Source organism: Rhinopithecus bieti, unplaced genomic scaffold, assembly GCF_001698545.2.
Source record: "Rhinopithecus bieti isolate Rb0 unplaced genomic scaffold, ASM169854v2 scaffold_13342, whole genome shotgun sequence".
In the NCBI taxonomy this organism is placed as follows: domain Eukaryota; kingdom Metazoa; phylum Chordata; class Mammalia; order Primates; family Cercopithecidae; genus Rhinopithecus; species Rhinopithecus bieti.
This window is the reverse complement of record NW_016807690.1, coordinates 185,485-196,900: the sequence shown is the minus strand read 5'-3', so window position 1 is coordinate 196,900 and position 11,416 is coordinate 185,485. Positions and strand designations below refer to the sequence as shown.

The 11,416-nt window shown below is 45.7% G+C and overlaps 1 protein-coding gene across 1 annotated transcript; it reads left to right on the top strand.

The window, feature by feature from the left end:
- Window positions 1–222: 222 nt before the first annotated feature.
- FGF23 (fibroblast growth factor 23) lies at window positions 223–9,326 on the top strand. Its single transcript, XM_017883292.1, has 3 exons — window positions 223–572; window positions 6,624–6,727; window positions 8,096–9,326. The coding sequence occupies exons 1-3, from the start codon at window positions 362–364 to the stop codon at window positions 8,534–8,536; spliced, it is 756 nt and encodes a 251-aa protein (XP_017738781.1). The 5' UTR covers window positions 223–361; the 3' UTR covers window positions 8,537–9,326.
- The last annotated feature ends 2,090 nt before the right edge of the window (window positions 9,327–11,416 follow it).

The following is an 11,416-nucleotide window of genomic DNA, read 5'->3' as shown; positions in this document are numbered from 1 at the left end:
AGCCCAGAGTGGCAGATAACTTTTGCCCACGCGTCATTCATTTTTTGGAGCGTTGGCTTGAAATTGAGGGGTGTGTGTGTGTCTGGAACCGACGTGCCTTCCGTGCGCCTCCGGGGTCTTTGCACTTTCTTTCAATGGGCTGATTACAACACAGAGGATGTGGACAGTGGAGTTTTTCCTGTTTGATGTCACACTGCTACCCTTTAAAAGTCTGATGGCAAAAAGGAGGGAATTCAGTCTAGGATCCTCACACCAGCTACTTGCAAGGGAGAAGGAAAAGGCCAGTGAGGCCTGGGCCAGGAGAGTCCCGACAGGAGTGTCAGGTTTCAATCTCAGCACTAGCCACTCAGAGCAGGGCGTGATGTTGGGGGCCCGCCTCAGGCTCTGGGTCTGTGCCTTGTGCAGCGTCTGCAGCATGAGCGTCATCAGAGCCTATCCCAATGCCTCCCCACTGCTCGGCTCCAGCTGGGGTGGCCTGATCCACCTGTACACAGCCACAGCCAGGAACAGCTACCACCTGCAGATCCACAAGAATGGCCACGTGGATGGCACACCCCACCAGACCATCTACAGTGAGTAGGACTTCAGGCTGGGAAGAAGGGGAGCGCCCCTGTTGTCCATCTACAGGGGGCTTGGGGAGGTTGGGGACTAGACTGGAGGGCTAATCCAACCCTCCAAGCTTTCTGCCCAGGAACCACTTATTGTCTCTCTCTCTCTCTGAGTGTGTGTGTGTGTGTATGTAAATCTTAGGGGAAGATTCTGTCACTCTCCTAATTAGTATTTGCTGGTTTTTCTAACATGCATACTTTTCGTTTTAACTAAAACCCTTCCCACAGTAGTAGCCATATTCCCTTTGCCCCGTCAAAAGATCCAGAAAATGTACTGAAAGAAAAGCAAGGAGTCTAAGAGAAAAAGAAGCCAGGCAGATCAACAGACACTAAGTTTCAGCTCCTGGACTTCAGGCTGGGTTAACTAGGCAGGTTGGAAAGAAGATTCCTGGGTCATACCCAGACTGTAAAGATAAATCTGGGGGCTCTTTCCAATTCTGGCCTTATAAAAATTCTTAGAAAAATGTATTAAACACAGACTGTCCAGGTATGTTGTCTTGGCGAGAATGGCCAAGTATACAACCCATCCACCCATCCATTTGTCCATGCATCCATCCATCCATCCATCCATCCAACAGGTTTAAAGGCTGTTTCAGATACTCAGGTGCCCAGGTACCCAGTACGCATGGTGATTCTTCTCTGTGGAACTGAGAGGTGTCCAGTCAGTAGCAAGTCAAGCTAGTTAGAAACTTCTTGGCAACATGAGACAACTGGAATGTTTTTAAAGATCAGGTTTGTGGAGAATTGGATCACAATCCACAATAATCAATCCATTAGCAATGATTCAAATGAGGGCTACTTTGTGTGCACCTGTATTGGGGTAATGTGGTGGGAGCAGGGATATTGAAAGAGACTGGATCTTCTATTTTTAAAAAACATGTGAAAACACCTCTAAGGATACAGAAAAATGCAAACTGATCCAATATAGCTCAAATTAAGGGAAAGAAAAATTAGTTAGACAATCTCTAACTAAAGAAAACATAGGTATTATGATTTGCCTTTTATTGTTGTAATAAGTTAATTATTTTTGCTGTGACCTTGCTGTGTGTGAGGCATTTATTCTTCTAGGAACCAAAGGTCCTTAAACCTGGTTGCAAGATATATAACATGCAAAATTAAGTTGCAAGATATATGACCAGCGAAATTGACAGTTTAAACCTCCTCAAGTGCTAGATGCATATTGACAGGAGATAAAAGGAGAGAGAAAAGTTCTCTCCGAATACCAAACAGGTTCCAGAACTCTAGAGGATATAGTAAGACTCAGGAGTCAACATCTTGGAAACCAAGTTTGAGTCTCGTGGCAAAAATTTCAGTTAAATCTGGATATACTTGATGAACCCAAAGTGTTGTTCATTTTATTCAATGGATATTTAACAGGATCTACGATGTGCCTGGCATTCTATCAAGCTCTGTGACTGAAAAGTAAGACACAACCCTTCAAGGACCTTGTGGTCTGCCGTCCTGCCTTGTCAGCCAGCTCACTACCAGACTTTTAGGAAATGCAATTTTGCACCTCTCATGGAGGGGCCACTCTTACCCTAATTCAAGACTGTATGTGATTTAAAATGCAGAATAGTAGATTATGGTAAATTATTTTGATTCTCTTAGATGGAAAGGGTGGCATCCAACTAGAGAATGTTTATACAACTTTTCTCGAATCCTGGAATCCCATTGCTGAAAGGAACTCCTTAAAGACGTTTCCTCCTGAACAAGAATTAGGGTAGAACAGAACAGGCTGGCTACGGTGGGGAGTGAGTGTGAAGAGTCGACCTCCTGGGCTGGCAGTCTGAACAGTAGACCTGAAGAGTCGACCTCCTGGGCTGGCAGCCTGAACTGTAGGTTTTTCCTTGAAAACCCACCGCGTATCAGGCCCCAAGGGATCACTGAGTGATAGTTGAATTAAAATGACTGAGAAGCAGCAAAACAAATGGAACTGACTTCAGATCTTTAAAAACAGAAATACGGTTTTGTTTTCTTAGACACAGGCACTAGCTAAACATTGCATCTTTAAAGAGTTAAATGTGAATACAGGGAGGGGAACTTAGGGTCAGGGGAGTGGGAGAGAGATCTGCTTTTCCTAGTCTATGTAGATAACTTTTTGTACTGTTCAATCAGTTGTCATGTGTATTACGGGGGAAAAAGTGCAGGAAAAAAATTACACAATACAATTAAAAGTTACCCAAAAGAGGCCAGGCGTAGTGGCTCATGCATATAATCCCAGCACCTTGGGAGGCCAAGGCAGGAGAAACACTTGAAGTCAGGGGTTAAAGACCAGCCTGGCCAACATGGGGAAACTCCGTTTCTATTAAAAATACAAAAATTAGCTGGACATGGTGGTGCGTGCCTGTAATCCCAGCTACTTGGGAGGCTGAGGCAGGAGAATCGCTTGAACCCAGGAGGTGGAGGTTGCAGTGAGCCGAGATCACACCACTGTGCTCCAGCCTGGGCGACAGAGTGAGATTCCATCTCAAAAAAAAAAAAACAACAACAAAAAAAGTTACCCAAAGGAAAGAGGAAAGATGAATGCACGGAGATAAGAATCACAACTAATTAAATGTCTGGTGAAGGATTTGTAATGACCTCATCAGTGACTGTAAAGCCATGTTTTCCCACTGATGGAAACCTAAAATGTGAGGCGTGTTTTTTCCCCTCCTAATTATCCATTTCTAGTGAATTCTGGTTCATCTTATTATTTTGCTGTAAGAAATTCTTAAGAGTTGAGTGCACGACCCATCTTTGGGTCATTGGACTTGACAAAATGAAATTATCTCCTGCCGACCAGATTCTTCAAGCTCCCTTGGGACTCACAAGCTCTGCTGCCAGGTACCCCTCTGATGTCCCTATCACCTGTTTCATGAACAAGGCCATCCTCTGACTCCCCTTTATCCTCATTATATGGAACCAGCAAGAGAGAGATGTTTATTGCCCCTGGTAATATCACTTCCTAGATCCTGATATTTTCACTTCCTCCATCTTCCCCACAGGAACTTTCTTTACTTGAAGCTGAGTTACCGTTGGGCTCCTTAAGCCTTCTTCATACATTTTTATTTTGAGGTGCTCAAAGCACTTCACTACTCTCATCTTATTTATCACTTACTGGCCACAAGAGTAGAACGGAGTAGATAATTTTCTACTCGTATAAGCAGAGGTTGAGGCAAAGCGGTAATAGTAAAACTTACTAGCATTTAGGAAGTACTTTCTAAAAGATAAAAACATTATCTCATTATGTCTTCAAGAGGACCAAATGAGGTAAATGTTTCTGCCATCCTCATTTTATATGTGAAAAAACGAGAGTTAAAGAACTTAAATAACTGGCTGAAGGTCAGACAGGTAGTAAAACACCTAGAGGACGTCTTGACCCCAAATCCCACGGTCCTCCAAGGTCACACACAAGCAGACAGCTCCGTCACTGAAGGCTAAGTCCATTCAGCCTGCTCAGCTCCAACAGGCGGGGCGGGGGGCTCCGGCAGTCAGTGGTTTGTTCCTTCCTTCTGCAAAATTCTCCCGTGAATCTGTGCAGACTGCGAAAAATGCCTTTTGAAAGCGCAAAGGAAAGAAACCGTGACTCTCTCACGTTTTCTACACTTTCACATTGACTCACGTTGTTTGACGGAAGAGTCTGTGTCCCTCTGTTCCAGCTGCTCACAGCGACTCAACCACTGCCGGAGGTTTTCTAGGGGGACTGGCTCTGGAGACCAGGACCATGTGGGCCATACGCACTGCCCACACTGACCCCAAGCATCAGGCCAGCACGCCTGTCAAGGCCTGGGCCCGGCATAAACAGCAGGTCAGAACACGCCACGTGATGTCCTCTGTTTGTGCGACACTTTCGAGTCGCTTTTATCACCATTATCCCATTTGATCATCACCCTATGAAGTAGGCAGGACAGCTATTGTTCTATTTCACAGCTGAAGAAACTGAGGCTAGAGTAATAAGTTGCCCAAGGCTGCAAGGTCAGCAAGTGGCACAGTTGGGACCAAAATCCAAGTTCCCTGGTTCTTGGCGCCTGGCCCAGTGCCTCTTCCCCGAGCCCTCAGCGGTGCCGTGACTCGTCCTCACTGCCTGCAGCATGTATTTTAGCATTTGATGTTGTCTTCGCAGACTCTTAGTGATTTCTGCTGGAGGCTTGCTACGGGGTAGTAGGAAGAAGATGTCTCTGACCTGAGTTTCAATCCTGCCTTAGTTTCCTTATCACTTAATTAGGATATTGCCGCTACCACTACTACTACTACTACTACTAATAATAATTAGTACTAACAATATAACATTTGTTTTGAGAATTTAAAATATGTAAAGTGCTTAGAGTGCAACCACTCAAAGACCATTACTAAATGTAATTTTTTCCCAATTACACTGAAAAGTCACCAGAACAAAAGCCATGTCTCACACGTTCCTTATGTTTCTCCAAAGGTTTACCACAAAACTCGCCATACATTTGAGACACATAGGCAGACACCACTGTGGAGGAACTTAAGCATCCTTTGTGCCTGTCATACCCCAGTCCACCTTCTGGAAGCTTCCCTCAAGTTTCCCCTCAGCCAAACTTTCAAACAAATTAACTTCTCTCTTTGGCCCTCTTCCTTTCTCACCTTTCTGGGGCTTGTCTCCACCCTCATTCCCTCTGTTCCACGTCATTCCAATTTCAGTTCCTATCATGATTTCTACTGAGCTAGTATCGAATTATTGCTGCTTATTTTCCTCAAAGGTCCTTGTATTGAGCCTGCATGGGATGGGAGAGGAGCTTTGGGCTTTAAATCATCCCCAGGAGGCTCCATCACTTGCTAGGCACAGACATTGGGCATTTACAACCTCTCCAAGCTTCAGTTGCAGAAGAGGAATTAGAATCCCTGCATGAGATTCTAGCTGCCTCCCTGGGGGCTATGAGGTCAGATGAGATGCACCTGGAAATTCTGTGATAGGCAACTGGAAGTGGCCCCAAAGACCTAACGTAATGATTTTTAACAGAAAATGTCAGGTAATTAAACAACATTTGGGGGAGAAGTCTTGCTGAATTATCACTCATGCTACACGAGTATATGGTCTAATTGCGCCTTTGCCACAAAACAGAAAGCACACTTAAAGCCGTTATCAATTACTTAAGAGGTAGGTCATGTGAATGGGTTTCAGGCTCTTGTGGGAGACAAGCTTTTGAGACGGGACACTGAAAGTCCATGAGGGATGGCACCTGGAGGAGTCACCACCAAGTGAGAAAATGACAAAGAACCAACCCAAGAAAAGCCCAAGAAGAAAATTCCATCCATCACTGGTATTGATTCAACATAAACAGTTACGCCCTCTGCTCCTAAGTAGCTCACTCTAAGGAAGGCGCTAGATAGGTAGACTCAGTTAAAGCAAGGTAAATGGAATACATGCTGTAACAGAGGCGAAGGCACTGTCCTGAGGAGCTGAGAAGAAAGAACAACTGATTTTGAATGGAAGGATGAGGAAAGTCTTCATAGAGATGGTGACGCCTGAGCCTGGTCTTGAAGAACGAGTGACTTCAGTAAGTAGAGAAGGAAGAGGGAGATCAACTCTAACATCACTCTGTACACATACTGGATGTTGACTGATTAGTATTAGACGATTACACAGACATCCAGGTGGAGAATCAGACTCTGTGGACAAGCTGGATCCTTGAAAGACATCTCAGCATAGATATAAAAATCACAAAATAGAAGGCATGGAAGAATGTGACTATCACCAGAAACATTCAAAGGCATTAGTAAGGCAAAAGGGAAAATAGGTAGAGAGAGAGAAACGTGTGTTCAGCACAGGTAGAAGAATACCAGGAGCTCAGACTGCCCCATACAGGCAGCAAGATGAAGCAGGAGGTGAATGACTGCATGTGTGCTGGGGGCAAGAGAGAATGTCACAAGCAATGCTGAATATGTAGAAATGAGGCTGGATTTAGGGGTGTTGAAGTCATCATCACCCTTAAAAATCAATCCAGGGAGGTTTCATGAAGGTGGGAACTGGATGCTCAACGAGTCTGCCCTGCCTGGTTTTCTCCATAGGTGCCCTGATGATCAGATCAGAGGATGCTGGCTTTGTGGTGATTACAGGTGTGATGAGCAGAAGATACCTCTGCATGGATTTCAGAGGCAACATTTTTGGATCAGTGAGTTTCTTTTTTGTGTTGGTCACCATATGCAAACAATTAACCTAATTTCTTTGACAGGACATAGATTTTTCTAGCTTAACAATTCCATATGCAGTGTACCCTGGTTTCCACTGATTCAATACCTGTTTCCACTGATACTTCATGCGGTCCAGGTATTGAATGTTCAGGTTTAATAGCTGGGGTTTGAACTTAGGTAGTCTGGCTCCAGATCCAGGCTCTCAGCCCCTAGTCTGCACTGCCCACTGGAACCCGTTTTTGGATCTAGCACAGGCCCTGGTATGTAGTCGCAGGTCCTCGAGTCATGTCAATTCACACTGTTAAGTACATTAGAAAGGGTGAAAAGCCATTGGTGTCTTCTTGGTTCTGGGACTAGCTGTGACTTTAGGTAAATCTCCTCACTTCTCCAAACTTCAGCATTTTCACTTGGAAAAAGTGAAGTGGAATAGACCACGTGACCTGTGAATCTCCCTCCAGTTAAAGACTTTTAATTAACTCCTGCCCCAATTGTGATCGCTATTCATTCAGATTGGTAAGCAAAGGACTTCCCAAACTAAAGGCTGTTGGCCTCTTTTTGAGGATTTTGAGATAGTAAAATAGTAGGACTGCTTATCTCAGGATTCTCTTACCACCACTCTTGCCCACGAGAAACTCCACAAGAACAGAGACTTTCTGTTTGGCTTTCTGCTACATCCCAGCCCCTACAATAGTGTCTGGCTAGAGTAGGGGGAAAAAAAAATCAGTTGAACAACTATTGAAATATAGGTAACTAACTAAACATCTCTTGAACCCATCTAGGCATGTAGACAGTCCTGGTCTTTAAACTGCTTACTTTGCGGAGTTTGAGGATTAAAAGAAATAACATGCAAAGGCCTTCGTGGGGCACTCAGTAGAACCCAGTACTAGTGGTAGAGGATTCAAACCCAGCTCATTTGTCAGCAAAGTTCATGTCTCCAATCCCATCAGTGCCCTCATTCATGTTTGACCCTATAAACTCAATCCCCTCTCCTTTCTCCAGTAAGGAGACAAACCCAAGCCAATTTTCAGCCAGCAGAGACTTGGAAGAGGTAGAGGGCGGGAAGGAGGAGGTGGTGCCTACTCCAGGAAAACCACAGGCCAGGCCAGCCCGGGCCTCCAGGCAGTAAGCGGAGCCCCAGTAGTCTAGTCTCTGAAAGGGGGAACTATAGTCAGGGCTTGAGCATTCATCAAAACCACTTGACCCCAGCAGGGAACAAAGGGGTGAAGGCTCGACGCCCTCAGCACTTCAGGGCTACAGGCCGGCTGGCACAAGCGTGTGGCCCCAGGAGGAGCTGGGGGTGGGTGGGCCCCACGGACCAGCCTTCACGTGGCTCGCTCTTGCTCTTCCAGCACTATTTCAACCCGGAGAACTGCAGGTTCCGACACCGGACGCTGGAAAACGGCTACGACGTCTACCACTCTCCTCAGCATCACTTCTTGGTCAGTCTGGGCCGGGTGAAGACGGCCTTCCTGCCAGGCATGAACCCACCCCCCTACTCCCAGTTCCTGTCCCGGAGGAACGAGATCCCCCTCATTCACTTCAACACCCCCAGACCACGGCGGCACACCCGGAGCGCCGAGGACGACTCGGAGCGGGACCCCCTGAACGTGCTGAAGCCCCGGGCCCGGATGACCCCGGCCCCGGCCTCCTGCTCACAGGAGCTCCCGAGCGCCGAGGACAACAGCCCGGTGGCCAGCGACCCGTTAGGGGTGGTCAGGGGCGGTCGGGTGAACACGCACGCTGGGGGAACGGGCCCGGAAGGCTGCCGCTCCTTCCCCAAGTTCATCTAGGGTCGCTGGAAGGGCACCCTCTTTAACCCATCCCTCAGCATAGCAGCTCTTCCCAAGGACCGGCTCCCTTGACGTTCCCAGGATGGGAAAGGTGACAGGGGCAATGTATGGAATTTGCTGCTTCTCTGGGGTCCCTTCCACAGCAGGTCCTGTGAGAAGCAACCTTGGAGGCCCAAGTCATGGGGTTTCACCACCTTCCTCACTCCATAGAACACCTTTCCGAATAGGAAACCCCAACAGGTAAACTAGAAATTTCCCCTTCATGAAGGTAGAGAGAAGGGGTCTCTCCCAACATATTTCTCTTCCCTGTGCCTCTCTTCTTTACCACCTTTAAGCAAAAAGAAAAGCAGTGGGTACCTGAGCTCAGGACTTGGAAGGTGTGGGAGAAGAGGCGAGCCAGAGATCCCAGAAGCTTCCCCACTGCCCTGTGCATTTATGTTACATGCCCCAATCCCACTGCCATTTGAGTGTGCAAGCCTTAACAGCTGAATGGGGCAAGTTGATGAAAACACTACTTTCAAGCCTTCGTTCTTCCTGGAGCATCTCTGGGGAAGAGCTGTCAAAAGACCGGTGGTAGGCTGGTGAAAACTGGACAACTAGACTTGATGCTTGCTGGACTGAGACAGGAATCATAATAGAAAACAGCCTCTCTACAGGGTGAGCACCCTGTGTCTCGCTGTCTCCCTCTCTGCAGCCACAGCCAGAGGGCCCAGAATGGCCCCGCTCTGTTCCCAAGTGGCTCATGATACAGCCTCACCTTTTGGCCCCATCTCTGGTTTTTGAAAATGTAGTCTAAGGAATAGCTTTTATATTGGCTCACGAAAATCTACCCTGCTAGGATTTGCTTTTCAAAATGGAAATAAATTCCAACTCTCCTAAGAGGCATTTAATTCAGGCTCTACTTCCAGGTTGAGTAGGAATCCATTCTGAACAAACTACAAAATGTGACTGAGAAGGGGCCTTGAGAGACTGGGGCTGCTCTGGGTTAGGTTTTCTGTGGACTGAAAACCGTGTGCTTTCCTCTAAATGAAGTGTTATCAAGGACTCAGGGGAAAGAAATCCAGTAATCAGGGGGTATGTTATAGAAGTTATGAAAAAGCAACCACGTGGTCAGGTTCTTGACTGTGGTCTCTAGGGCTCTGCAGCAGCAGTGGCTCTTGGATTAGTTAAAACACTCCTAGGCTGACACATCTGGGTCTCAACCCCCTTCGAAATTCTTGGTGCCTTAGATGAAGTCGGCTTTCAGTCCCAGGAGCACCAGTGCTATCTGGAGGAAACAAAGCTTCCAGAGCAAGCAGTAGAGGCGCAGAGGAGCACCAGGCAGGCGGGCCTGACGGTCAGCTCTCAGCCCAGCCTTACCCCATTACTGCGGCTCTTCCTGTAAGAGGACTCCATTTTCCTACCTCTCTTTAAAAGACCACCTAAAGGACAGAATATTAACAAGCAAAGTCGATTCAACAACAGCTTCTTCCCAGTCACCATTTTTTTTTCTCATTGCCATCACGTACTAACCTTATACTTTGATCTATTCTTTCTAGTTATCAGAGAAACATTGGGCAACTGTTTTTACCTGATGGTTTTAAGCTGAACTTGAAGGATTGGTTCCTATTCTGAAACAGTAAAACTATGTATAATAGTATATAGTCATGCATGGCAAATATTTTAATATTTCTGTTTTCATTTCCTGTTGGAAATATTATCCTGCATAATAGCTATTGGAGGCTCCCCAGTGAAAGATCCCAAAAGGATTTTGGTGGAAAACTGGTTGTAATCTCACAAACTTAACACTCCCATCAGGGGCTTTCTTTATGGCAAAGCCATAATAGTTCCTACAATTTCTTATATCCCTCATCATGTGGCAATATTTATTTATTTATTTGGAAGTTTGCCTATCCTTCTATATTTATAGATATTTATAAAAATGTAACCCCTTTTCCTTTCTTCTGTTTAAAATAAAATAAAATTTATCTCAGTTTCTGTTAGCTTATCCTCTTGGTAGTATTACTTAAAAGCACATTGGAATATAAGAATAGAAAGGATTATGGGAGAGGAACATTAGGGAAATCCAGAGACAGCAAAATTGAAAAAAATGTGTTAGAATTTTAAATTTTTCAAAGATTTCTTCCATCCATAAGCAGACTCAACAATTTTAATTGATCTAGACAGAATTATTTAAGTTTTATCAATATTAGATTTCTGATGATTCTAACCCTAAAGTGTTTTCTTTCTTTTTTTTTTTTTTTAAGACGGAGTCTTGCTCTGTCACCCAGGCTGGAGTGCAGTGGCACGATCTCGGCTCACTGCAACCTCCGGGTTCAAGCAATTCTCCTGCCTCAGCCTCCCAAGTAGCTGAGATTATAGGTGCCTGCCGCCATGCCTGGCTAATTTTTGTAATTTTAGTAGAGACAGTGTTTTACCATCTTGGCCAGGGTGGTCTCGAACTCCTGACCTCGTGATCCACCCGTCTCAGCCTCCCGAAATGCTAGGATTACAGGCGTGAGCCACCGCGTCCAGCTGTGTTTTAAGAGGGAATTTTTATTTGAAAACTACACACCAACACAACCACATCAGCATTTCAGTAAACCCAATGCTATGCACTTAACACATACACAGTGTTACTGTCCTGTGAGATTTGATAGCGGGACACCAAGAGAATGAATCTACATTCTGAGAATGGTGTTCCCAGAGTTCCTTCTTTCAGAGGGAACTATGAAAAGGAGAGACTTTACATACGCGCATGAGCATTCACTACAGGTCCTTGGCCAAAGACTGGGGAGCACATGCACAGGGTAAGATAGAGTGAGTCCCACAAACATTGCCTGCTACAGCAGTAGGAGATAGATAGCGAGCAATACCAGAGGCTATGCAATGCTGAAACAC

What these genes read in the sequence shown, in the direction of transcription:
- FGF23 (XM_017883292.1), top strand. Translation starts at nt 362, where the DNA reads ATGTTGGGGGCCCGCCTCAGGCTCTGGGTCTGTGCCTTGTGCAGCGTC. An exon ending in ACCCCACCAGACCATCTACA is followed by an intron (nt 573 to 6,623) that starts GTGAGTAGGACT and finishes TTTTCTCCATAG; the next exon opens with GTGCCCTGATGATCAGATCA. An exon ending in GAGGCAACATTTTTGGATCA is followed by an intron (nt 6,728 to 8,095) that starts GTGAGTTTCTTT and finishes TTGCTCTTCCAG; the next exon opens with CACTATTTCAACCCGGAGAA.